At 40.2% G+C, this 26,492-nt stretch overlaps 3 protein-coding genes and 1 long non-coding RNA gene across 11 annotated transcripts; 2 read left to right on the top strand and 2 right to left on the bottom strand.

Moving 5' to 3' along the window:
- The first annotated feature begins 1,206 nt into the window (after positions 1-1,206).
- Positions 1,207-10,292, top strand: capn10 (calpain 10). Of its 5 annotated transcripts, none has more exons than XM_067474148.1 (13): positions 1,207-1,530; positions 2,240-2,382; positions 2,764-2,895; positions 3,004-3,200; positions 3,327-3,541; positions 3,623-3,764; positions 4,471-4,637; positions 4,724-4,980; positions 5,066-5,268; positions 7,227-7,482; positions 7,972-8,165; positions 8,285-8,330; positions 9,262-10,292. In XM_067474148.1, the coding sequence occupies exons 2-13, from the start codon at positions 2,260-2,262 to the stop codon at positions 9,289-9,291; spliced, it is 1,962 nt and encodes a 653-aa protein (XP_067330249.1). In that variant the 5' UTR covers positions 1,207-1,530; positions 2,240-2,259; the 3' UTR covers positions 9,292-10,292. The 5 variants fall into 5 exon arrangements, 3 of the variants coding, with proteins under 3 accessions (XP_067330249.1, XP_067330248.1, XP_067330250.1); XM_067474147.1 differs by having other exon boundaries at positions 2,161-2,382; XR_010910574.1 differs by lacking the exons at positions 8,285-8,330; positions 9,262-10,292 and adding an exon at positions 6,592-6,658 and having other exon boundaries at positions 2,161-2,382; positions 7,972-8,110.
- Positions 10,293-10,388: 96 nt separating this feature from the next.
- Positions 10,389-14,921, top strand: eif4e2 (eukaryotic translation initiation factor 4E family member 2). Of its 3 annotated transcripts, none has more exons than XM_067474154.1 (8): positions 10,389-10,546; positions 11,367-11,478; positions 11,559-11,693; positions 11,809-11,913; positions 12,689-12,841; positions 12,935-13,071; positions 13,664-13,739; positions 13,832-14,921. In XM_067474154.1, exons 1-7 carry the CDS (start codon positions 10,527-10,529, stop codon positions 13,710-13,712), a joined length of 711 nt encoding a protein of 236 aa, XP_067330255.1. In that variant the 5' UTR covers positions 10,389-10,526; the 3' UTR covers positions 13,713-13,739; positions 13,832-14,921. The 3 variants fall into 3 exon arrangements, with proteins under 3 accessions (XP_067330255.1, XP_067330254.1, XP_067330253.1); XM_067474153.1 differs by lacking the exon at positions 10,389-10,546 and adding an exon at positions 10,670-10,970 and having other exon boundaries at positions 12,935-13,075; XM_067474152.1 differs by lacking the exon at positions 10,389-10,546 and adding an exon at positions 10,671-10,970.
- Positions 14,763-15,534, bottom strand: LOC137098187 (uncharacterized). Its single transcript, XR_010910576.1, has 2 exons — positions 15,446-15,534; positions 14,763-15,166 (listed from the first exon to the last, which is right to left on the bottom strand). It is a non-coding gene; the product is annotated as an uncharacterized lncRNA (long non-coding RNA).
- Positions 15,535-19,086: 3,552 nt separating this feature from the next.
- Positions 19,087-25,891, bottom strand: chrng (cholinergic receptor, nicotinic, gamma). Of its 2 annotated transcripts, XR_010910575.1 has the most exons (13): positions 25,740-25,891; positions 25,006-25,142; positions 24,868-24,912; positions 24,663-24,787; positions 24,186-24,341; positions 22,983-23,080; positions 22,625-22,825; positions 22,371-22,485; positions 22,153-22,267; positions 21,771-22,035; positions 21,546-21,679; positions 20,412-21,417; positions 19,087-19,229 (listed from the first exon to the last, which is right to left on the bottom strand). XR_010910575.1 is itself a non-coding variant. In XM_067474151.1 (12 exons), exons 1-12 carry the CDS (start codon positions 25,801-25,803, stop codon positions 21,205-21,207), a joined length of 1,668 nt encoding a protein of 555 aa, XP_067330252.1. In that variant the 5' UTR covers positions 25,804-25,891; the 3' UTR covers positions 19,289-21,204. The 2 variants fall into 2 exon arrangements, 1 of the variants encoding a protein (XP_067330252.1); XM_067474151.1 differs by lacking the exon at positions 19,087-19,229 and having other exon boundaries at positions 19,289-21,417.
- Between the last annotated feature and the right edge of the window lie 601 nt (positions 25,892-26,492).

The following is a 26,492-nucleotide window of genomic DNA, read 5'->3' as shown; positions in this document are numbered from 1 at the left end:
AGGAAAATGTCATGGCACAAGAAAGAGCGCATAGCATGATAAAAGGTTAACTGTCAGCTCTGCTGTACTTATGTCTAAACCATTCCTCTTGTCATAATACAGTTTTAGGACAGTAAAAAACAGACGTGTATGTGGCAACCCTGACAGTGACTGGGTGAAACATGCCATGGAGTTCGTGCCAGAGTAAGTTACAAAACACTATGACACTACAGCCAAGATTCAATAATCTTTTATGAATCTAACATTTTTCACTTATTTCTTTCTAAACAGAGTATATTAAGCAACATCTGCATTCACAGTGATCATCTGGGGAAATCAACTTAAAGATCTAATATTTCTTTTCTACTTTATATGTATAACTTTAAAACTAATAAAATTGATATATATTTTGAGTCTGTGTATTTAACTCCTTGTTATTACAACTTCTCTATTGATTTCTGGCTATGAGTCTGCTTGGGCAAAACAATCATCAGGAAAGTAAAAATTTTCTGGAACAAGTAGACATGTAGATGAAAAAAAAAAGTAAATAGCCCACATCTCCAGTTTACTGTAGGTACACAAAGCTAAAACTACCGCAGCCTCATCAGAGGAACAGTGTGTAATACTGTAATAGTAAGAGCACTTCACAGGTCTTAAACATTTCAACAGCACTATAGACTGCAGTTTTTTCGATGACTTTGGAATAGTTAAATACACACATTACAGGTGGTAGATGTACACACAAGTCAGTTCTCAAGTAGAAGTGCAAGTATTGGCCTAAAAAACAACTCTACTACAAGCAGAAGCACAACTTGAAATTCTGTACTCAAGTTGGAGTATAAGAGCATGCTATAAAATGTAGTTACAGTACCGGTCCCTGTACATAGAAAGAAAAACAGGGTACTTTAAACACTATCAAATATTATGCTTTGTATAACAAAACTGTGCACGTTTAGTTCAGATTTGTTCAACAAACTTTAAAGGCTCAGAAAACGGCATTATTTGTTGATTATAAACATGAAAGATTTAAATTACAAAGAGATGGGTGTAGTACAGAAACCGTACAACTAAGTAAACCTCACGGGACAGGTCATTAAGCCATAATAGTGCATCATCAATACTCAGTACATCAGTACATACTGTACTACCTAAGGTGCGTAATTACTTTAAATAAAAAAATCACAGTTGAGTTCACCGCTGTTTCGTGTACTACCAGTAGGGGGCAGAGTTGAGCAGCACAGGAAGGATTCACTCCATATGAATGGAGTGGTCGTTTAAACGGAAGAGACTTTACGTGTTTTCCTACTCTGTGGGATGATCTGTCTGGTTTAATCATAACTAAGTGTTAGTCATATCGAACCGGTTGCTGTTGTCGGGTAAAAGGCTCGGGTGGTAAAGCTTCAGAAACCATATGATGAAGCGATATGGAGATGCTGCGGTTATGCGTTAAGCTAGTTTCAAGCTAGCTGAGGCTAACGGTTAGCTAGCTGTTGTGTTATTATGAAGAATGACCTTTATGAGAGGGAAGATGCTCAGGACAGGAGTAGAAAGGTAAGATATACAAGTGGAAGAAAAGGGTCATTTGCACTGTTATTAAGAACATTATATAAACATTCTGGAGACCAAATCATACACCTTTCCTGGTTTTACAGTTCTGCTTTAAATATGAATTCAGCTAGATTAACAGTTCATCATCTGTGCTCATGACACAGTTAGCAAAAATATTCCCCCATCCGCCCAAAAACCTTTACCCAAGTATTCATTTTGTAATGATGTTATCTTAAAGCAGTGTGTGGGAATATGAACTTTGTTTTGTCTCTTGGCCCCGGTATAAAACTAACCTTTAGGATTTACACAAATGAAAAGAAAAGAAAATAGTTAGAGATGAACATAAACTTTCACCTACATCCATCTACAGCAACTCCATCTTGGTGCCAGTGATATTTGCTCAAAGCAAATATATGCTATTATCAGTGTACATCACCTGCTTGGTACTAGGGTGATCGGTACAAACAGGTAAAACAAATGTAGTATAACCCTTCTGCCTGCATGATTGTAATTACTGTAATAGCCTCCAAAATGCTCAACACCTCTAAATATATCAAACAAAACCTAAACACAAGAGAATTTGTAATGTGTTAGTCCAGCTCATTATACCTAATAAACTTTTTTTGTTTTTAGGTGTCATGTGAGTAAAAAGTGTACATTGAGGCAGTGAGGATGGTCACAGCTGGCTGATGTTCACCACTGACCTATCCAGGTTGATAAGAAGGAGGAGCCATGTGTGGAGGCGAGGCTCTGTTTGAGGACCTGGACTTCCCCTCTGACGAAAGTTCCCTGTTCTCCGACTGCTCCACGCCCATCTCCAGGCTGCAGGGTGACATCACCTGGCGACGTCCACAGGTATGATCAAAATAGGGTAGTGGAAAATACCATGATGAAATGTCCTCTTTGTCTTTTCATGGGTTAAATGTTTGTATATTCCTTTTAGGAATTTTCCTCAAAATCCTGCTCCACCTTTCAGGCTTGTGACCCATTTAGTTGTCACCAAATGCAGATATACTTATTAAAAAATATAGAATATTTTCAATAAAATATTAAGTTGTGTGCCCAGTATCTTGTAATCATTAATATGTTTTAAGTTAACAATTTTGCCAGGTTTAACTGTGGCTATTTAGAGGACATATAATTGCACCTATTTTGTCTCCCTTAAGACCAAGGGAATCAAGTGTTCTTGAGGTCAGTGTGTCCCAATCCAAATTCATTATCATTTCCCACCTTCAGGAGATCTGCCAGTCACCAGCACTTTTCCCTGACAATATCAACCAGGCTCATGCTAAACAAGGCTTATTAGGAGACTGCTGGTTTCTTTGTGCCTCCAGCTTCTTGCTCAAGAACAAACACCTCCTGAACAAGGTAGAGCAACTACTTTGCCTTAGAAGATGTGTTTTTGGATTTATAACATTGGTTCTAAAAAGTTGCGGTGAATAAGCATAAGTGATTTTCCCCTACGTCTCTCTACAGGTGTTTCCCCCAGACCAGCCACAGTGGGGTGACAGCAGGTACAGAGGCTCTTTCCAGTTTTGTTTTTGGCAGCAAGGACTTTGGACAAAGGTGGTCATTGATGACCGCCTGCCCTGTATTAATTCCACCCTCTGCTTCTCACGCTGCCACTCCCCCACTGCCTTCTGGGTAGCCCTTTTGGAGAAGGCCTATGCCAAGTAAGGAACACGTGAATTATTTTTTTAGTGGCACCTTTGAAACGTTTACTTAGCTAGTTATCTCTTGCCAACAAAATATTTAGTGATGTTTGGAAATTCCATGCCCTCTCTTTACACATTCTCAAGGCTTTATGGCTCATATGAGCGACTGTGGGCAGGACAGGTGTCCGAGGCCCTTGTGGACCTGACCGGTGGTCTGGCAGAACACTGGAGCCTGGGAGAATTTGGTTTAGAGGAGGAAAACCCAGAACAGGACAGGAGGAGAAGGCTGGACCTGAATCTTGTGTACCCGGTAAAAGATGAGTGTGCACTCAGCTGCTCCACTCACAGCAGCCCTAGAGGTCAGAATAGTGTTTCTCTGCAAATAAAAGTGTTTTTTGATCAGATCTCACATCACCTGTTGACTTGTATGCCTGTTTTAGGTGCCAGTGAGGTGGTTCAGTACCATGCTCTGACTGTCATTGAGTGGTTGGATGTGAGGAAAGTGTCAGGGAGTGAAGTACGGCTCCTCAGGATCAGAAACCCCTGGGGCAGATGCTGCTGGGGAGGTACCTGGGTAGGGAGGTAGGCGTGTGTCATGGTGAAAATTTGGCTGTTGCGATGTGTATAACCACGCAAAACCTTTTGGTGAAATTCCACCTGCCAGATTTGTGGACTTAAGGACTAATCGTAATCACATCAAGTTTGTAAGGTTGCTGTTCCACATTGTGGTGCTATGAATTTGGCTCAGAAATCAATCACTGTTGATTAATGTAACTTAACTACGAAAGTCTGCATAAAGTTGGGGGAAAGTGGCCTTTAAGGCCCTGGCAGACTACAACCACAATTGAAAAAAGTTGTGATGATGTGTAAAACATAAATAAAAACAATACAATGATTTGCAAATCTCATCAAACCATATTTTATTCAGAAACATAAACAACATATTGGCTGTTAAAACTGAGAAACTTTACCATTTCATGAAAAAGATGAGCTCATTTTGAATTTGATGGCAACACATCTTTTCCATGAAATGGAAAAATGTCTCAGTTTATACATCTGATATGTTGTTACTGTTCTATTGTGAATAAAATGGGTTGATGAGATTCGCAATTCATTGCATTCAGTTTTCATTTATGTTTTACACATCATCCCAACTTTTATTGAATTAGGGTTGTAGATGTTTTGTTGATTTGGAGACTCTGTTAGGAACAGACAGTGTTAGGTCACATGTTTAAAAGTCTTAACATTGGAATCTTGCCCCAGTTCACATCTTTCTACCTCTCTGCAGTGGTGCTGGTTGGAGCTCTGTCGACCTTAATTGTGCTTCAGACCTACAAGCCAGGGTGGCTGAGGGCGAGTTCTGGTTGGATGAAGCTGAATTCATGTCCCAGTTTGATGATGTCACGGTAGGATACCCCATTAATGAGGAAGGACACCTAAAGAGCATCTACACCGGTAAGAAATTCTATTTGTTAAAGACGGTTTTCTGATACTGACCTTCTTCGAACCTTATTTACCCTGACAAGTTTCTTCTCCTACAGGTGATCTGTTGACACACAGCCATCAGCTGGCTGGCCGGTGGATAAAAGGGCACTCTGCTGGTGGTAACCGAAACAGCAGCTGCTATGGTACTAACCCAAAGTTTTGGCTCAAAGTGTGTGAGAAAGGAGAGGTACTCGTTTCTCTGCTGCAGCATAGAAAATGGAGAAACATGGAAAAATATGCACAAACGCCTCTTGAGGACAGCAAGAACACAAAGCACCAGCACTACCAGGCTATCGCTCTACACATGTGGAAGGTTTGTGCCATCACTGACATGAAAACAGATGTTCCTATGTGTATCCTTTGTGTATTTATGTCAGTTTATGTTTTTCTGTCACCAGGTGGAGAAGAAGCGTTTTAATCTGAGCCGGATGTTGAATAAACCTCCTTGTGCTTCTACGCACTGCCACACGTATGAAAGAGAGGTTGTTCTCCACAGGCAGCTGGAGCCTGGATACTATCTGCTGATCCCCAGTACGTACCAGCCAGGGGCAGAAGCCCGATTTCTCGTCAGGGTTTTTTCCTCCTCTTCCACATCCCTCAGGTAAGGGAAAGTTAATGGAATGACAACAAGCACCAGTTATTTGAAATGTACTTGTTGGTGGTGAACATTCAGGTACATTTACAGATGCATGTTGACTCAAATGTCCATTTATTCCCTATCTTAACTGCATATACTCTTTTTGGTTGTCTGGCAGATACAAATGTGCCATTGAGGAGACAAAAAAACTAAGTTGTAAGCTACAAGTGCGTTTAAAGGAATATGAAAGCGATTCCAAAGAACACATTTTCTAAAATCTACAATATGCAACTTTGAGAAATCAACAGAGCAAGAGACTCAATCAATCCACTCCACTCTACTCAGCCCTCTTCTTGCTGTGTTATTTACACTACTCTCAGCCCTTGAGGTATTAGTATTTGTAAAATTAAAATAATTAAAAATGCTACAACATTTAACCTTCGTATGGTAGCCTCGCTCAAAATCAAAAATAATTTCTACCAGGGTGTTTAGTCTGGGTCACAGAAGACCTCAATACCTCCTCTGCTAAATTAAGATATATTTTGAAGCATATTTCTACTAAGAAATATTAAAATTAGATACTGTAGTTTTAACAGGAAGACAGGCTAAATCTGAAGCAATAGCTGATCTTCATGAGTTCTTCATGATCTTCATGAATTAGTTTGAGATTACAGTTTAATAATTGGTGCACACATTTTTATTTCCATCATCAACCCCATAAAATTAAATGACAGTAAATCAATAGTGACATCTGCTGGTCAAAATTAAAACTACCATTCAGGCGTCGTCCACCTAACCCGTGGTTCTTGCTTCGATCCCCGGCTCCTCCGGTCACATATCTAAGTGTACTTGAGCAAGAGGCACAGTTTTTACACCAGATGCCCTTCCTGACGCAACCTTTCCCAATTTCTACCGGGCTAGAAACGGTACTGCTCAGCTGGAGATGGGAATGGGCTGTTGGGAGTTCAGTGTCTTGCCCAGAGACACTTCAACATATAGCCCGGACCGGGGATCAAACCACTGACCCTTTGACCCCCGTGGACGACGGCCTTACCATCTGAGCTACAGCTGCCCAAAAAGCATTTATAACTAAAACAAAGAAACAAAAACCCAAACCAAAAAGAGAATTTACAGTAAGCAAGGATGACCAGATATGCAGCTGAACTGTTGAGTTGTATAGCATACAACAGTGGGATTGAAAGATCTCCTTCCTACACTGAGGATGTATCAGTCTGCCACTGAATGAGCTGCACACAGCCTCCACTGTCAGATGCATTGGGTGAGAGGTATTTTCCATAATGGATGTCAGCTTGGCTAACATCCTCCTCTCACCCACCTCCTCCACAGAGTCCAGCAGGGAGCCCAGGACAGAGCTGGCCCTCCTTACCAGCTTGTTCAGTCCCTTCCTGTCCCGGTCAGTGCTGCGCACACCCCAGCAGACAACAGCGTAGTAAGCTACCACAGAGTCATAGAATGTTCTTAGCAGAGGCCTGCAAACTCCAGGAGAGCTCAGTCTTCTTGTACAGGGCGTCGGTGTTCTGACACCAGTCCAGTTTATGGTTGAGGTGTACACCCAGGTACTTAAAACTGTCCACCATCTCAATGTCCAAGCCCTGGATGTTCACTAAGTCCATGATGACTGCCCTGTCCTCCATATTATTCTCGTCAGACACACAGCCAACAATGGCTGAGTCATCAGAGAACTTCTGGAGATGATAACTGCTGGTGTTGTAAATAAAGCAGTGTAAACCGCTTTGAGTACCAGTAGGTAGAAAAGTGCTATATAAGTGCAGACCATTTAATTAAGCCATTACAAATTTGTATATTATGTTTGTTTAAATTACTCCACTTTCACCTTTTATCCCACACGTTGGACAGAACATGTATTCTGTTATGTTTTATTATTTGAAGTGTTGTATTTGTATAATTGTAAAGGTTTCTGGTTGAATTATGTTTGATGTAACAATCTGCCTTGTCCCCAGTATCCAGAAAAGCCCAGCACCTTCACTGCCATTAACAACAGATGGAGAGTGGGAGACCATTTACTTCCAGGGCTCGTGGCTAGAGGGAACAACAGCCGGAGGAAGCAGGAACTTTCTCTCTCACTGGCAGAACCCCTGCTTCCCTTTTACAGTGTGTAATGACCCAGACATTACATCAGGACTTAATGTCAAGATTACACTACAGCAGTGCCGCCCAGAGACAGATCTGCACCCTATTGGCTTCCACATTTATAAGGTCAGTTACATGATAAAGGGGGGAATCCCAGTGTAATTTAGAGTTATGGGTCACTTAATTAAGGGAAATTTCCCTGGGTCATTCTGCCTGTTCTGTATGTAATTACCTCTTTGACCTGTTTACTCATTCCCTCCTTCTTGTCACGTTTTGAGGACTTTCGTATCTCTGGGCCAGAGCAGTACTGCATAAAACAATTTAGGTACAACAAACAGTCATGAATCTAAGTTTATCTTTACTGTAATTAATTATCTTCTGATCTTGTGTTTCTTAAACCTACATTTCAACTGAACAGAAGACACAGAGTACTAATAGCTCAATAAAGTCTTAAAGAATACCAGAGTTTGTATACTAATTTCTAAGGAATTTCAGTTTACGTATACAAAGTGCCACCAATTTTAAAAATGCTTGTATTGCAGTACTGTATATATTGTGATAATTTATGTAGTAATTAGTGGAAACTGCAATTGTAATTCTATATACTGTGCTCAGTTATCAGAAGGGGTATCTGCACAGACATTACCTAGGGATGAGGATCCTGTAGCCAGTTGTGTCCCTCATTGTTACATCCAGGACGTCAGTCTGTCCTGCTGTCTTCCTCCGGGAGCCTACACCATAGTGCCATCCACTTATCAGCCCGACTGCTCGGCAAACTTCACCCTCAGCCTGTCTCGGAGAATACACAGGTTGGTTCCTTACCTTAATTTTCTGGGTTAGGGTTATGTCTCCAAGCAGATGATAGCAGCAGCATCAAAAATCAGTATTTTATCATTGTCGGTAATAAAAAGATGTGTGTCTATTTCAGAAAAGTGGTAAAAAGCCAAGAGAAATTGGGAAGAGCCATTCAGGAGGTTTGTATGATGCAGTGTCTGTAATGACTTAATCAATCTCTTGTACGTTGCTTTGGATAAAACTGTCTGCCAAATGACTGATTGTAATGTAAATATAAAACTGTAAATGTAATAAACTTTGTGAAAGCCAAGAAATTGGTTAGGTCAGATACAGTAATACTTTGCAAAATTACCAAACATTTGCTGGATCCAGGTTCTCAAATTTGGACTGCTGACTAATCATCTTAAAGGGGTGACCTTAGGCGTTGCTTTCTAATGATCTGCATTGTCTAAAGTACATTTATTAATTTATAACAAAAAATCTTTACAATAATCTGGAGTGAGATTAATTGATAGGAAAATAATCTAATTGTGATTTAGTATGCAAATTTTAGGTCATTTTTCTGTATTATTCATTACTTTGTCTTCATGCCCTATACAGCTGTGGTGTTGCAGTCTGGGTGAAGTAGGCCTTGGAAAGTGATTCCACTGTGTTAGGCGGGGTTCATTTCTTTGTCTAGAAATGTATTTGTCTATAAATTTGGCAATCTCAGTAATTCTATGTTTGTTTTTCTGTGTAACACCTGTCCCACTTAACACATTTTTTAAATTTGCAGCTGAAATTACAGCTTTAAAATTTGAAAATTGTTGTGTTAAAGTGCAATATTGATTCAAAAATGAGCTTTTCAACCTAATCTACAGTGAAAGCACAGTACTCGTAGTTGCAGCACCAGTACTCCTAAATAATGATCAGGAAACTTTGTCACTTCCCCTCATGCAGTTTGACCTGTAACAAGCCTCAACAATTCACTGGGATCAGTCAATGGGCAGCAGCTTTACTAGTTTTGTGTGAAGGGCAGTTCAGTGTTGCAAAATGCATGGGTGCATAGTTTTTGTTCATATCATTAATTCTCTGGTATAATCTAACTTTGTGTATCTCTCTGGGCGGCAGGTTTCTCATATCTCTGTGATGCAAAGCTAGTTATCTGGGACTGTTGCTGCTCCACTGATGTCAGTTCACCTTCCTGTGCCTCTTGGCCCACAATGAAAGAACCAAATTGCCCATCCTCCCTCACCATGGAGGCTGTGTGTTTGTGTGTAAGCATGTGTACCACGGGTGGCTGAGAAGGAAGGCAGATAAGAGAGATTTAGTGGGAATGTGTGTGTTGGGAATCTTAGAAACCCCTTTATCCTGAATCGTTGAGGCTCAGGGCTATTGGGCAGCCACCCCCTCATCAGCGATTAGGACATCAGAGGTTGTCGGTGGGCTGGGCTGCTAATGAAGTGTGACGGGGCTAGCTGGTGTAAACAAACAGCCGCCACTGAAGAGGCCCGCCACTGCTCTTGCTTATTCACTCACTGGTACGCCTGCCGGCCTAGAACAAAGGACCCTCTCATGAAGGTCCTCACAGAGGCACTGGGGGCAAGGGAAGAGGGGATGGTCTCCCACAGCAGAGCCAACCAAACCTCACCAGCCCATACCGTGCCATACCATGCCGGAGCTTTCGTCCCATCCCTCCTCCTCAGACACTCTTTTTCTGACTTGCATTGTTTGTCTGTGGACACAGGGTTGTCTCAGGCACTTATCTCCAGGCCGAATAACCACCCTGACTAGCACTAAAAGGCTGCATCTAAAGAAGTCCACTTATCTCCTGACTCCATTCTCACCCTCCAGCTCCCTTTTTGTCCCCCACACTGGGTCCACACTCTGCTTGGACCTGAATGGAACCACTATTTGAAGTGACTGCCAGAACAGGCGACAAGTGGACGAACGGAATGGATGAAAGGAGGGATGCAGCACATCAGAGGAGGCTGATTCAAATGAAGAAGCCGCCAGTCCTTTTTGTACTAAGGCTGCATTTGTGTGGTGGTGGTGTGCTTCAGGGATAACAGTGAGCAAAAAGGAACTTAGTGGGGTGTTATGGTGCTGGGTTTGTTTAGGACTCTGTATGAGATGTGATAATTAAAATGTTTAAACAGAAATTTGTGCTAATGTGGCCCCCTGTTTTTGTTCTTATATATCTATATGTCGTCACGCATGGTTCCACTGAACTAAAGTGAATATAAACAGTGTGTCACACCTGAGCTCCACGTCTATCTACACTATCATGACCCCTGCGTGCGCGCGCGCGCACTTGCGTCTGTTGTGTGCGCCGCCGTTCCTGCGGCATTTGGGAAACTCTGGTCGGACTCCGAAAATCTCGCACCAAGGAAATAATGAACAACAAATTTGACGCGTGAGTAGTTAAAAGTTTCTGAGATATCGGCAAGAAATTGATCTTCCCGTAGCGACAGTACGTCTACAGGGGAGCGGTACAGCAGTGCAAGCTCGTAGCTAGATACGCATGTTGATAGGTGTGTCTGCTTTACTGCGTAGTCCAGCGTGCTGTGAGCCTAAAATACGAAGTTACACAGAAGAGCGAGGACCACGCACATAAATACATTTAAACGGACAGGAAGTATCGGCGTAAACTGTGACTTTAGAAAAAAAACATTTGTTGTTTTGTTAGCCTTAGCTTTGCGGAAGACATACAGGCCCCGAGTCCTCGGTGTGGTAGTTGTTGAGAGGCGGGAGAAGGTGCGCGCAGATTGGGCTCAAGCAACTTCCACTGGCCTAACTTACAGGCGGATGGCTAACTGTTATAAGCTGCTAGTAGAGGGGTACGTACGCGTAATACACTTATTCGCAAGTTATAGGGATAAAAACCTATCAGTTGCCAGTTTGTGAGATTCTTCTAGCTAAAACGTGCATAGTATTATGTTAATTCAACTGATCTGCTGTAAATCCTACTTTAATTAAACTTATGAATGACGACTGGTCATTCATCAGAAGAGAGCGCAGTTCACCAGTGGTACAACCTGCAGCCTCAAACATTAGCACCATGCCGAGTAATCTAGTCGCAGTTATTTTGAATTACCTCAACTTTAATAAAAACAGAATCGGTTACGGATATGTAATCAGCACTTGTTTTAGTATGAAGTACTTATTTAATGTAGTATCCCCTTTGAACGACGCTTATCTTAATTGTTTGCTGTCCGTCTTTCTCCCAATTCCAGTCTGAAAGACGATGACAGTGGAGACCACGACCAGGACCAAGGCTCACCCAAAGACAGTGAAAAGGAAAAAATTGAAGACGAGGACAAAGAACAGAACACTTCCAAGAAAAAGGTGAGACTACACCAGAACGACTCATAAGTGTTTACAGCTTCCACAGGTCATTCCATTACTCACCCTTTTCTTGTTGACAGATGGTGGTGCCAGGAGCAGGTGAGCACCCCCTTCAATACAACTACACCTTCTGGTACTCCAGACGCACCCCGGGGAGACCAGCCAGCACTCAGAGCTACGAACAGAACATCAAACAGATTGGCAGCTTTGCCTCAGTATGTCACTCTTTTTGCTTCTTAATGGGGTGCAGACAGTAGTAGATTGGGATGCTTTTGTTCATCACCTTAGCCAGACACAGCTTAAGTGTGAACATTTCTTGTCTTTCTGCAGGTGGAGCAGTTCTGGCGTTTTTACAGTCACATGATCCGGCCAGGTGACCTGACAGGCCATAGTGATTTTCACCTATTTAAAGAGGGTATTAAACCCATGTGGGAAGTGAGTACACACTGACTTGGAACAATAAATTAAATAGTCAGCTAATCACAGTAGAAGATTCAAAGAAGACTAAATAAAATAAAAAACGAACTAATGAAAATCTGTCAGTGCGCGCTTTGACAGAAATAAAGAAACACTAGAAAAGCAAAGTGCTTCATGAATGATACAAAATGGGTTGATTATCATTGAGACATTGGCGAATATTCAGCCTCAATAGATTATGTTACACAGACCATAAGATTGTAGCCTACTACTGAACAGAAGCCTGCAGTGGGAAACTACGGTCAGTAACAAGCTTACAGACAGAATTTTAACTCCTCAAATGTAGGAGTTGTTGTGATTAAATATGCCAATCAAATCACCTAGATGATAAATTAAAAATTAGTTTTACCATTAAGTTTGCTTTGTGTAGTCAGCACTCCAAACATCCAAACAGCCAAGACCTTCATTACATTTGAGCACAGCAAGTGTCTGCAGAAACGGGCATGGAAAAGATTCAGGATGTAAATACATTTTTAGCAAATTTAAATTAATTCAGATAAAATCGCTGCAATGTTCTAGACAAATAAGTGCGTTTTCCGAAATGGAGAAAGTTATTTTGTGTGTCCATGACATGTACAACAGTTCTGGACAATTGTTGACTTAAAGAAACTTTGAAGATCATCACAAGCCTTTTAAATCACTTGTACAAGTCGCTTAAAGTAAGAACAAATCTTTTCATACAAGTGGTTCTTGAATGAGACTCGTTCTAAAGCTGTGCGTATTTCGTGTTTAGGATGATGCCAATAAGATGGGTGGGAAGTGGATCATCCGTCTTCGGAAAGGCCTAGCATCCCGGTGCTGGGAGAACCTGATCCTGGCCATGCTTGGGGAGCAATTCATGGTTGGTGAAGAGATCTGTGGGGCTGTGGTGTCAGTACGCTTCCAGGTAAACCCACCAGCAGACACAAACTAGTTGCATGTATTCAAACATGACCTACTTCAATGCACTCAGACTTATGTTCATAATTCTTTTTCCCAGGAGGACATAATCTCCATCTGGAACAAAACTGCCAGTGACCAGGCAACGACCGCCCGCATCAGAGACACCCTGCGTAGAGTGCTGAATCTACCTCCCAACACCATCATGGAGTACAAGACACACACAGACAGCATTAAGTATGTATGTCTCTTCGTTTTATTATTTTTTTCTCCAACTTCTTTTCTCTTCTGTCCTTTTCAAAGCACAATGTATGCTTTCTCAAAAACTTAATATGTTCTCGCCCTGGAGGAAATTTGTTACAACCATGTTTCTCAGTCTAAACCATTCAGACATCCCTCAGATAATTCATTAGTTTGTTTTAAGTAAGCATTGATTTTCTGATTTATTATCAAATTTGATTATTTGCTACTCCTCACTGTTTTATATCATTAGATATATAAGAAGAAAAAAACCCAAAAAATTTCAGGATGCAAACATGGTCTCATGGAAATTAGAATTGGCAAAACATAACATGATCATGGGAATAATTAGGAATTGGGCATTTACATTTTGCTAATTAAATGTTTTCATCACAACTGTTGTATTATTGTATCTTCTAATAGTGTATTATGTATAGAGGAAAAATAAAATACATGCAACTTAACAATGTTTCATGTTCTTTAGCATTAAAAAGGCGTAACTTTGACTCTCTCACTGAGTTATAAATATTTATACATTCCCTATATTGTATTATGAATGATGATTTGCTGCATCATCTGTTGTTTGCAGAGCCTGGGAAGACTTCCATGGTCTGGTGAATGCTAGTGGTGGACGTTAGCCCTTCACACAGTGAACCTCTGCAAGAGTAAGAATGGTTGCTACACTAGTAAGGAGTGACATAGTAGTTTTTCTCTTTAACTCATGCTAATTTAGTTTTTCTATGTTTGCTTTGTGTAGGTGTGTGTATTTGTGATGTGTTGGGGGGCGACGAGTCCAGGGGTGGATACGTCTGCGTGGTTTGGCACTGAAGACAGAGCAAAAGCCAGGAACAGAGGCAGGAAAACCATTCCTTCTTGGTGTCAGATTGGAAACAGAAAAGGCTTTCAACAGAACACTGAAGCAAGTCGAAGAGAGAAATGTTATTTTTTTTAAATCAACCAGATGAGAATGAAGCCGCCACTTTAAATATTAAAACAAGTTGTAACATCTATTGTAAACATCAACTTGCCACCAAAGGAAGGCGTTTGTGGATTGGGTCATTATCTGGTATCGAAGTGTACTTGACAAAGAAAAACAACACAACCAATAAAGATAATAATATTTATAATATGTCACATCGCTAAACATCACACTTTCTGCAGTTAATAGTGGTATGTGTTACTCTGGTTTATTGGGAAACAAACAGGGTTGCCAGTAGATGCTATTTTATTACACTGCTCTATTTTAACTACAGTTCTTCTGGTCTTTTGGAAGTTCAATATTTACCATTACTTTGTACAGTATATATGTAAATACTTCTCTTCAAAGAAGGCTTCATTGAACCCATGATAACTCTCTTTGGCCTGAAAATTCAATCCCAAAGGATGAGAACCATGTTGTGTTGTGCAGAAGGCTGTAGAACCAGCATCTTCTGCGTGGCATGGACTGCCACGCTGCCCAAATCACTGTGCCTGGCCTCGAGCCCAACCCGAACCAGGTTTCACTGCTGTCTGTTTTGTCTTTACCCTGCCTTTAATGAATCCAATGGATGAACTCTGCTTTAATGTCCATGGGAGTCCTGAAACACTGACCATCACTCCTTTTCCAATGCTTAGTAAACAAAGCTTGGTGCAGGGTCAGGGTCTCTTACAGTTTTTATCAATTACTTAGGAGCATTTTTGTGAAAGTATGTCAGGTAGACACCTATGGTTGGAAAAACTGTAATGCTGCCCATGTTTGCTGGTGTGATGATGGCTGCAGGTGTGTGTGGGTGGGTGTCGGAACTGAAGAAACACTTTTAAATGTACACCAGATGGATTATAGCAATAAATGTCAAATATGCATCTGCTGCTAAAGTTGATTTGTCATTTTGTTCAGAAATGGATGCTGGAACTGAAAATAATCTAATAGAAATGTAAGAAAGCAAGGCTCTGTGTTACTTCTGTTTTTATAGTACAAGTTTTCAACATGGTGCATTCTCCTGTGCCGTGAAATGTGTGACCTGTTGGTTTTTTCGGTTTGTCCACTTGCAAAATGTCAGCTAATAAAGATGGTCCTTTTTACTGATCAGCTCATCTCAAAGAACATGTGATACTGTAAAGAAAATCAGAACAGATTGGTTATGTGTGAAGAATTGTAACCATTTGAGAAATGACAACGTCAAGGTAAAAGTCTATTATACGATGCGTTTTTTTCTAGACATGGCAATTTTTAATATGTATGCTTAAAGCACATTTCACTGTCAATACCTTTATGCCCATACTGATTATTCAGGGGTATCTTCACAATGCGAAGACTAAGAAATAAAATTATGTTGAATCAGAAATACAAGAAGCTGCCTATAGCAATGGTAATAGAAATTCAACTGCTTACCAACAAGAAAGTGGCTGCCAACAGCAGCAGTTTAGTGTTTGATTCCATACTTTGTGGCACTGGAAGAGTGAAAGAGATTTTAAAACGACCTACTCTAAACATCTGAGAATTTTTTTTAAAAAGTGAAAGTCCGCCACATGTTAGCAAGGCTGTCGGAGCTCAAGTTTTACTAATTCATTCAGCAAGCGAAATGAGTAACAAGACAAGTTCTGTCAGTCATCATCTAGAGTTTACTGTCAGTGGAGGGTTAAGCCTTGTTCCTTCTATGTTTTAAAACTCTCAGAAGGGACAATCAGAAATATCTATAAAAAGAACCACCTGCCAGAGAAAATTATGTTTGATCAGTACCATTTCATGTGGAACCGGAAAGAACTGAAAATGAACTCACCCTCCAACCCAAAATACTCATGGTCCATGTTGTGCTCGTCATTGAACCCTGGCCATTTCTTCCATATTGTGCCTATTTTCTCACCAATGTTGGAGACAATCTAGTGTATGTGTGTGAAAAACACCCATACAATCAATAAATAGCATATTTTACATTCATCTTTAGAAATATTGGAACAGCAAGGTCAGTTCATTTGCTTTACACTGAAGTCATTTGTGTTTAAGATTAAAGGTGGGAGTCAGATTAAAGTTCACAATTTGAGCTTTGATTTGATAGGATGTACACCTGGATACATTAAACACAAAAGATAAGGTCTTTTGTATATCACCAATGCTGTATTTCTTCCAAAAGTAATAAAATTTGGTTGGAAATTGTTTTTTTGCAATAAAAGCCCAAATTCTGTGGCTCATTCAGTTGTGTTTTTGCAGGATTTCTCCCTTTAATCTCCTCCTCAGAAGTTGAAAGGCATCTTCAGTTGGGTTGGCTTTCTGAATCTTAGAGCTAAAGAGAAATTTGCATCTTGTGGTAAGGGCTCTGTATTTCTGTCTCAGTTTTAAAGCATTTATGTACATGTACTATCCAAACTAAAACCACAAGAAGCAAGATCAAAATCATTGAAGGCGTCCTTTAACGCTTTTTGTTGTTCGAAAATCAGAACATACCTGGGAAACAAGAAAAAGTCACATGTTCCAATACATTTGGAACAGGACAGAACAGAGATACTTTTTTTATTTTTTTCATTCTAATTTCTAAACACAAATGCCTTCAATGTACAGCAAAAACAACAAACTCAGCCCTGCTGTTCCAAATTCTTTTGCAGGGGTCTGTGTTTGGGGTTGCTTAAATTTTAGTACCTGGAATTGCTGGTTGGAGGAACAGCGACACGGACAGCAGGAGCCCTGGATTCTGAGTGTCGATGTTCCTTCTGCATCACACACTTCAAGGAGAGGGGTGAACATGCTCCACCTAGCAACACAGTCAGTCAACACACAACATAGTTCCTTACATAATTGTGCATCAAGCAACCGGGCAGATACAGTGGCCAGTACGTTGCACAGTGGCAGAGCCCAGTCGTGATGCTTGGTTGATCACATTTTCAGCTGTCATGATTCTGCAGCACCAAAAGCATTGTTAGCTTGGTGTTGGGAGAGTTCAAACTGGGGCGTGCTTTATTCTCACACAACTAATATAGCTCAGTGACCAGATCTCTGATCACTGAAACCTCTGCCAGATCATTCTTAATTGGACACAAGTGAGTTCTACTTCTGGAAAACTCTAAATTTGACACACAGAAGGCATCCCAGTGAACCCCGGAATCAAATTCAGGCCAGATGGAGAAGCATGTATTTTGGTTTGATTGAGGGGCAGGGTGCTATCATTCCTCCCATTAGCCAACATTCATGATAGAAGGATTCAACATTCCTTCCTTCTCAGTCCTGTGCAGCTCTGTTAGTGTGATTCCATGCAGACAACTGTTTTGTGCATTAACTCCCCCCAGGTTTAGACTACACCCCTGCTGTGTGGAACAGTAAAGGCTCTTACTGCTATTTACAGACAGGCCCGGGCATCTACGGTGGCAGGAGACTGGGAATGATATGGAAAAAGGCTCACATAACAAGTTGTTCAGTCTGAGAATGTAAAGTATTAAGATGGGTGGTACAATACAGTGGGTGGTAAATGGGACTGAGTGAGGGGTTGTCAAAGGGTTACAGGGTTCATTCACCCAAATGACAAAAACATGAATAATATACAGTAAACAGTTCAGTAGCAGCACACATGTTCACAAATGTGCCAGTTTATTCTGGATATCCCCCAGACACACTGTTATCAGATTTTTATATGGAGCATTTTTTGATATAAAATAGTTTTAATGAAAAATAAAAACCAGGACTGTGTAAATTTTCATTTATTTAGATTTACTACCACTCAAATTGGAGAACATGTCGAATCTCAATGATGAGTGTCTATACTCAAACTTTCCAGAAGGTTAGGTTAAATTAGTTGTAGGTTATTATTGTTTTTTTGTTATTTGAGTGAACTGGTTCTTTTATTAAAGCGGTAATATCCTTATTTTGCACATGCAAGTGTATTTCAGCTGAATTTCTATAGTGGAAGACGTTGTCACTAATATTAATTAGAGGTATTATTTTTTTCACAGTTTTAAATAAATAAAACCCCTGCCTTACTTGAGTAAAGGTATTAAAGCAGTACAAGGCAGACAAGAGAACAGTGTCTTGGAGTGTGGATTGTTATGGATTATATGGATTATTATGATTCAGTAATATTAAATGCTTTATAGTGTTGTAGTCAATTGAGTTGGAGCTAATTTCACAACTTTAATTATTTACTTTATACCATGAAAATGCATCATATCTACAGTAAATATAGATGTTAAAGGTAGTTATAAGTACAGTAGTTATTAGTTATTAGTTAAGTCTTTATAAATATATTGCAGCAGAAGTAGTTATAAAGTAGCATACGGTAACACAGAAATACTCTTTAATATTATAATAAAAAGTACTATTGACATCCAAATAGTATTTAGGTCTTAAGTAACACTAGTAGCAATACTAACAGATGCAGACTGTCCTACCTCTGGCATATGGTGCCAATCAGATGTTTTTGTGGTGTGTAGGCTCTCATCTCCATCAGACAGCAGCCAAGGCAGCAGGCATCCACCCTGAGGGGCCTTTCAAAATAAAAGATCTGATGGCCTTGACAGTCAAAGCCCCTGAAGGTACAAGACCGAGCTGGACCGCAACACTGAAGACAAACACAAGAACTCTCTGACAGGAGGGAGAGATGAAGGAGGAAGACCATCATCATTGACTCCGTCTTTATATACAGTAGATGGGATGAATGGTGATGAATGGTAACTGTAAATGGACCAGTACCTTCCACAGCAACAAATAACTGTGATCTTCTGCCTCCAGCAGCAATGCTGTAGATTCTCCTGGGAAAACACTGTGGACCTATAATGGGGGAGAATTCACCTCTTTAAACAGACAAATCTCAGAACTGATAGTATAACTTTTTACACAGAAACACACCCTTATGTTTCATACCTTGCAGCTCTGGTTTAGCAGTAATGTGAATCTGACTAACTGTTTCCAGCATAGATGTAAAGTCTCCACCTCCAGGCCTCTGCTCCTCCACCCCACTCCTGTTTGGTTTACCTGGTGGCTGCATGTAGCTGTTTTTTATCTTCACCTCAGGAGTCAGCCCTGAAAGCTGCTCAGGAAGCGTTTGGTAGGGTTTGTGTTCACGTGAGGAATGGCATTCAGGTGATGGGCCACAGCGATTCTGGAAAGCATTGAAAATCATCTGGATGTGCTTTTCTCGCTCCAGGCGACCAAAGGGAAGAGGCTGGTTGGTTACCGCTGACATGGCATAAAACTGAAAATGTATGTGAAAATACTGCATATGAAAATCTGTCCAAGGCTGAACCAAGGCTCAGCCTTGCTCAGTTTACAGTCTGCTGTTTGTTTATTAAATTAAAGCATTTAAAACACAGCTAATTTTAATCTTGCAATACAGTAGTTCCCAACCTTAAATACAATGTCTTTAATTTCTCTAAATGGTTATTTTGAATAGGTGCCCGAAAAGAAAAAAAATAGTTTATGGCCTTGTTTCCTAGTATGTATCATTTACCTTAGAATTAGCATTTTAACAGGACACTTTTACATGACCTCACATGAATGGAAATTTCCAAAGTAGTCCCTAAAAAGTTTTTCCTCTATAATGCTTTATTTTTCAGGTCCTGATTTTTATAGTTAATTTTAAAGAAATATTCTCATTGTTTTCAAAAATGGGCTGGTATTTAATTAAAAATGGATACAGTTCTAAAGTTTTTATTTATGCATTTACATTTGAATTCAGCAAGTGACAATCATTCACAAACATACATCAGTATTAATTAGGGATTTCAAGAAAGACAATCATTTTGAAACTTTGATTTGATAGACAGTATGTTAGATTTCGAATTTGTGAAAATTATTTAGAAATGAGTTTGTAAGTTTTGCTGCTGAGTGGGTGAAGTAATATAGTATGAAGTGTGTTTAGGTTGTGATAACCCAGAAATTAACAGCTTAAAATAACAAACTATTACAAAAGATTCCAGAAACCGGTCTAGAAAAAATGGGACCTGTAAAATAAAGCATCACCCCTTTTATCCGAGGAAGCATGCTTTTTACATTTTTTAAATTTACAAAAGAAAGCGGATGAAGAATAACTTTTACTCCAGTTCAGTGAGCTCTAAGAGCGGGTTCCCTGGCAGCAAAACCAACACCCTCCTCTTAAAACAAAGTGATTTCATCACAACAACCGCACTTAGCCTCTTTTTATTCACATCACACACACTTCTGTTGCCCAATCTGGCTTCATTCTGCAGCAGCTACATGCAACACTGTACTGTACTATATACCCCTGTACAACATATAAATATTATAGTTAGTAGCTCTATTTCAGAGTATGTTCTACTTAAAAATACAGGCGTTCGACTGTCTGAAATGTTCCTGCAGCATTTACTCTCTTTATATCTTGCATAATAGAAAATAAACAGATGATTCTCTTTCTTACCATCTGTGTTCATTCTTCAGCGACCTGTACACTGATAATCTGAGAAGGCAGGGAGCAGGCAAAAACCCTGGACTCGTCATGATCAGGAGGAGTTTAGCACCGACCTCCTCAGCACCTCTGTGTTTTTGTTTGAATTCTCATGTAGTAATGTTTGGTTTTGTGAGTGCGTGTGTGTCTGGAGATGTCCACTTCTCTTGTCCCCCACGTTTGTCTCACCCCATGTCTGTGTTTCCATCCCAACCAGCCGGATCTGCCTTTTGTTGGACTAGAAAGGCACCACTCAGCCATGTAATTGAAATCCTGCTCCCAAATGTGGAGGGCTAAGCAAGGAGTTTCACTGATAGCCTGCAAGGGGGGTGTCAATGCACTTGATATGCACCATGAATCAGGTGCCAAAGGGGATTAAAGATTTCTGAGATGGTCAGTTGTTCAATCACAAAATCACAGTAGTACGTTTATTTAAAAGAAACATTCTTTTGGAAGATTTGGCAGAAAATGACTTTAGTCTGTCTCACAAACTGGCAGAAAACTTTGTGCTGAAACCAGATTGCATCATTATGGATATAATGTAAACTAAATGCATGTGCACTCTTTTATCACCGGGAACAAGCACATTTGAATTTAAACTCAGTGACTGTCCACACATCCATAGCAACTGACACGAGTTCAGAAAATCCATACAGCGTCATTTTCTCTATTCTCTCTGTGCCATTCATTAGATAATTGGCGGGCACTGTCAGATTTCTGCTGTGATTATGTGTGAGAGATGAAAAGTGATGATTGTCTTCCTGGTTCATCCCAGGAAGTCTGTTCCCAGCCTATTTTCAGTTATATTTATCAATGGAGGAAGATACTTGTTTGGATCTCCAAGAAAAGGTGAGGAGGGGGGCTGGTTGAAATGGCCCATCAGGAAAATCCCAATGGTGCCGACAAAAAACACCAATGCCATGGCAATGAAGCAGACCCTGTCAATCACCCGGGCAACCAGGAACCACTCTTCATTCTCCTAAGTTTAAAAAAGAATTATGGACATTATTGTTGGTGTTAGATGATGAGAAATGTACACTGATCAGCATTAGAGGCACCTGGTGGTTTTACATTTCTGGCTAATCGGTGTATAAATGAAAAACTCACATTTTGGAAGTTGTTCTGTTGCCTTGCAGTCTCAGCTATGTGTTTGCAGGAGGCCACACATGCCCTGAGCTCTGGAGAAGCCTTTGCCAGACTGGCACTGATCTGCTCAGCTGTGCCTGCCTCCAGCCCATCATCTAGAGGCAAAATAGACCAATATCCATCCACTTAGAAGAGAAAGCACTTACATTAGAACTTAAACATGCACCAATGTATACCAATACTTACGCAGCTTCTCTAATACTGACTTCATCAACCCATTCCTTTCTTTAAGTCTGGCAAACATGAGCTCAGACCGAGCTGTTTTTGTTGCATATTCCTCTGCCTTAATGATGAGGGTCATGGAGCTACGTCGTCGGCAGGGAACCAGGAACAAATCGTTCCTTTCTGTTTCCAGGCTTCTACCATTTACAGTTTCTGAGGTTGTGTCATTGTTTGGTGTCCATGGTTGCATCTGCATCCTTAGCAGCTGAGGCAGGATGTTTAGGAAGATCTGAAGGGTCAAAGGGTAATCCGGTGATCAAACACAATCACGCTGATGTTAGAGTATGTTCAAACAGCAGCCACGTAATAGAAATTCCCTTGGAAAAACAGATGTCAGGCCACACACCTTTCGGACTTTGTCCGTCATTTTGTGAGTGTTGGGTGTTCTCAGGGACACGTTAAGGACTATCACACAGTTCATCACTACCGCGGTGGTCACTGACATCACAAACATGAGATACCTGCCATCACAGGTTCATAAATCACATGTTTTTCACCACTGTAATTTGAATCTGTTATTTTTTCAGTAGTTGAACTTATTTCTGAATTATAACATAAGCTTACTTTCCAATAAGAGGCACTGCCTTCGAAGTCTCTGGAACCTTCTTGGCTATAAGGAAGAGAAACACAGTCTGACCCAGCAGACAAGCAATAGACATGGTGCACTTCTGACCACCAGCTGTAAAAAACAATGCAATACTCAGTAAGATTGTTAAGATGTTTTCCTGTCGAAAACATACAGTGTGCAGTAGCAATACTAGACAGTTTGAGTCCATGCAAGATTAAGGTTTTGGCATAAACAATGTAAGGGAAAAGACCTTTGGCAGGTAAGTAGTAGACAAGTAATCCGAGGGAAGAGAAGAGCACACAAGGTGCGATGATGTTGATGATGTAGAAGAGGGGCTTTCTCTGGATGATGAGGAAGAAGACCACCTCCTGGTATTCCAGCTCATCTTTAGTGTACTGAGAGTTGATCACCTTTTTGGCAGGCCTGTGTTTGATGACCCACTCTCCATTCTCTGAAAAGAAAGACAAAATAATTTAAATTTGAAAAGCACAATTCACAATTCACTGCACTCCACTATATTGCAGATCACACTACTAAAGATTTTACTTCTTACAATTATTCAAATCCACATTTAAAACCTTTTATATGGGGTTTGCATTCATTTGTACCTGTGAAAGCTTCTGGATCAATGTCCACCCACTCCATTGTGTGGTTATTTTCCTCTTTGAGAATCAGTTCAATCTCATTGGCACTGTACGTCTGAGAGCTGAACACAGGGAGAAAATATGTGGTCTGTCTCCACAACAAACACAACCACCTATTCAGCTTTACAAGACAGCTTGGTGAAATAAAGTGTTGCTGGTGGTTTGGACACTGTCTTGTTCAAGCTCAAAGGATCTGTGAACAAATTTATTCCCTCTAGTGTAATTTATCTTTTCATTATCTCACTTTATCGTGGATTGAAATTTATTTTGAAGACAATCCAAAAGAATAATTGGTGAACTTTAATTGTCGAGACAAATGTAAAATAAGTAGCCTTACAATAAATATGTTATTTAGGTTCAAATGAAAATCACTCAATTGAGGTAGTAAACTTTAATAATTTCCTTGTTGATCAGAAGTCAATTTAATCAGTTGGCTTAGGTAAAACAAAATGTGTTACTCTAATTAACAACTTCAATATTTTTGCTTTGGACTAAACATTTTGTGGAACATGTTGACAAAATCAACAAAATTAATGTTAATGTTTTTAATATTTTAAGTGTATGTAATGCCAGTTAGAGTGGAAATGTAAAAAGCAATTAACATACACCAATGAGCCACATTAACGCCACCTGGTCATGTTAATGTTGTGGTGGACGGGGGTCAGTAATGGCAGCTACATGCAGCCCCATGCACATTAAGCTGCTATGACCAACTGGAGCATGTTCTGACAGCTGAGGGGCAGGATTGTTTTGCCCACAATGACTCACTGTCCACCACAACATTAAATCAAGATTTGTTTTTAAAGATTTTGTAATATGCAGTAGAATTTGTATAACGTATAGGTTGTATTTAGCTATTATTGCAATCTCACCAATTTTTGAGTTTTAATTTTATTATATTTATCATTTAATTCAAAATCTATCTTAAAAACCCTTATATGTTTCCTTACCTCTCAATCGTTGCATACTGCAGTATCATCTTAACTTAAATGTAGCTGAATTATTTTAAAAAATGGATGACTGGCAAGTAATCTAAGGTTCTGGATTTGAAGACAGCAGTACAGGGAAATAATAAAAATTATGTCCTTTACACTGCTAATAGAGGTATTTTGTCTTTTCTATGTAACAGAACAAGAACACGTTAAAACTTGACACATCCAGGCTCACCGGAAAACCATGGTGCAGTTCTGCCAGTCAAAGGGAAAGTAGTTGACAGTGATGGTACAAGCACTGCGATAGATGGCAGGAGGCAGCCAATACACACAGCCATTTGGAGACACCAGTGCGTTGCAGTAAAGCGCTACCTCGAACTTCCCATCAACACTGCAAACCAGACGAAAGTAAGTTTCCATTTATAGAATAATCGCCGTAAATAATTGTTTCGAAAGTCAAGCATGGACATCCAGAAACAGTTCATGTGGTCATACAGTTCACATGCATATGTATTAAAAATCCTTATCAACATCCCACTGTGCAGAAAAATCTAAATCAGATGTTAAAACATTTTAAATGCCTAAGCAAAGGTTTATGGTCTACTGGGCAAATCAAGTGATATTACCTTTCATTTCCATAATGTAGCAGCCAATCCCCAGGCTCCTCCTATAAATTGTAAACATGTTTGCATGAGAAGTTTGATACACTCACTTGTTCTCCAGTATTATGTCTGGCAGCCAGATGCTCTTGGAGGGGACACGTAGCTGAGAGGTGATGTTTCCATACAGAGCTGACCTGGGTGGTTGGTCCCACCTGAGCCTGTAGTCACACCATTGCTGCACACAAAAATACAAAAAAGTCACCAGCATTGCAGAGCAGCTAAAAAAGTCTGCCCTTGATGTGTGTGCATGGTTACCATTTCTATCCAGACGCTGGTCGTCAGGGCCTCCTCCTTTTCATTCTGAGAAGAGATCAAAGTTTAGCAAACACTCTTAACTAAATGACCCCTGTAGCCACCGGCTCTAATTAAATCAGCAGAGGTAGTGTAACTTACTAAGGAGATGAGGTTGGTGAGCGTCATCTTGATGTGAACCTGAGTGATCTCACCACTCTTCTCCATGGGTCGAATGTTCTTGTTGTAGTCCTTCATCAGATCCTTAAAAAGCTTCCCTTCAAGATTGACTGCTGATGCTGAGGCCAAACCACAAGCAATTCATGGCAAGAAAAGAGGCAAAGTTTAAAGAGATACCCCATCAATTGTACCGACACATTAATTACAGACAAACTGCATTAAAAACTGGGACTAAAAGTTAGAATATCAGAGCCTCTGCTGGTTTTGCTGCTTGTGTTCTGATTACAGTCTTTAATCTGCCTCAGATAGAAGTCCTGACATATAATGGGCATGGGTAGATGCTCTTTCAAATCATTGTAACAATTGAACTTATAATGGAGACGTAGAGTGTATGTACCTTAAACACTTTTACTCATTTACTGAATTGGTGACTAACACATTTTAAACAGTTATAACATTTAGGTTTGGATTTGGAGTATTGGTAAAATAACTGTTTGCAGTAAGCTGTTTAAATTGTATTTTAAATAAAATCCCATTTGTCATAAAAGTTGGATGAGTCAAACATAACAGGTCATTTAGTAATTTCTGTTAATTTCTGTGATACTTGACACAGTGGCAAGTGTTAGTAAAATCCCATTTACAAATTCACCCCACACCAAACTAACAAGCTATTGTGTCATTTATGAAAATACAACAGTGGATCGATAAGTTCCTACCTGTAGCTGAAATCACAAACACCCTTACAAAGAGTGACAGAGCGTGTGGAGAAGCAGAACCCATCAGTGTGTCTGTTTGTGCTGCACCATCTGAGACAAAGATGTGATCACTAATCTCATACACACGGACACTACTTGAAAGAGCTTCTGGCTCTATGGCTCGTGTGTGTGTGCATTTCCCAGCAGATGACAGGGGTCGAGTTGATGGGAAGGTTGAGGTTCAAAGGAATTTTGGGGGGGTTGGTGGGAAGGTTGATGATTGCTAGGGTTAAATCCAATAGGGTGTATTTCCAGTACTACATAACCAGCTGTCACAACACACACACACACACACACACACACACACACACACAAAAAGAACTCAACATGCACATAGGCACATAGTTCTGGCATTGTACTCCATGTGGCTGCCCTCCAGTTTTAAGGTACACTATCAAAATGCACTAAATTGTAATTCTGTACAGTGCACCTGACTACTGTCATTCAGATGTCCAACTGGAGGAAATAAAATAACGTGCATGATTTGAAGGCAATTTTATCACAGCAGTGATCTGTTAATTGCACTGCTTTTCTTTTTTCATCATAAGCAATGGTCATTTTTTTCTTGACATTAAGAGGATTGCAGACAGAAAACTTAGGTAATAAAGAAATGGGCACAGCAACATTGTGTGGCTCTGAAAAGCCAGAAAGCAAGAAATATGTACAGTGGATGGGGCAACAGGTGATAAGTCCTGTCCATTTACAGCACACCCA

This window comes from Channa argus, chromosome 14, assembly GCF_033026475.1.
Source record: "Channa argus isolate prfri chromosome 14, Channa argus male v1.0, whole genome shotgun sequence".
In the NCBI taxonomy this organism is placed as follows: domain Eukaryota; kingdom Metazoa; phylum Chordata; class Actinopteri; order Anabantiformes; family Channidae; genus Channa; species Channa argus.
Note: the sequence above shows the minus strand (reverse complement) of the source record. Positions and strands in the feature narration are given on the sequence as shown.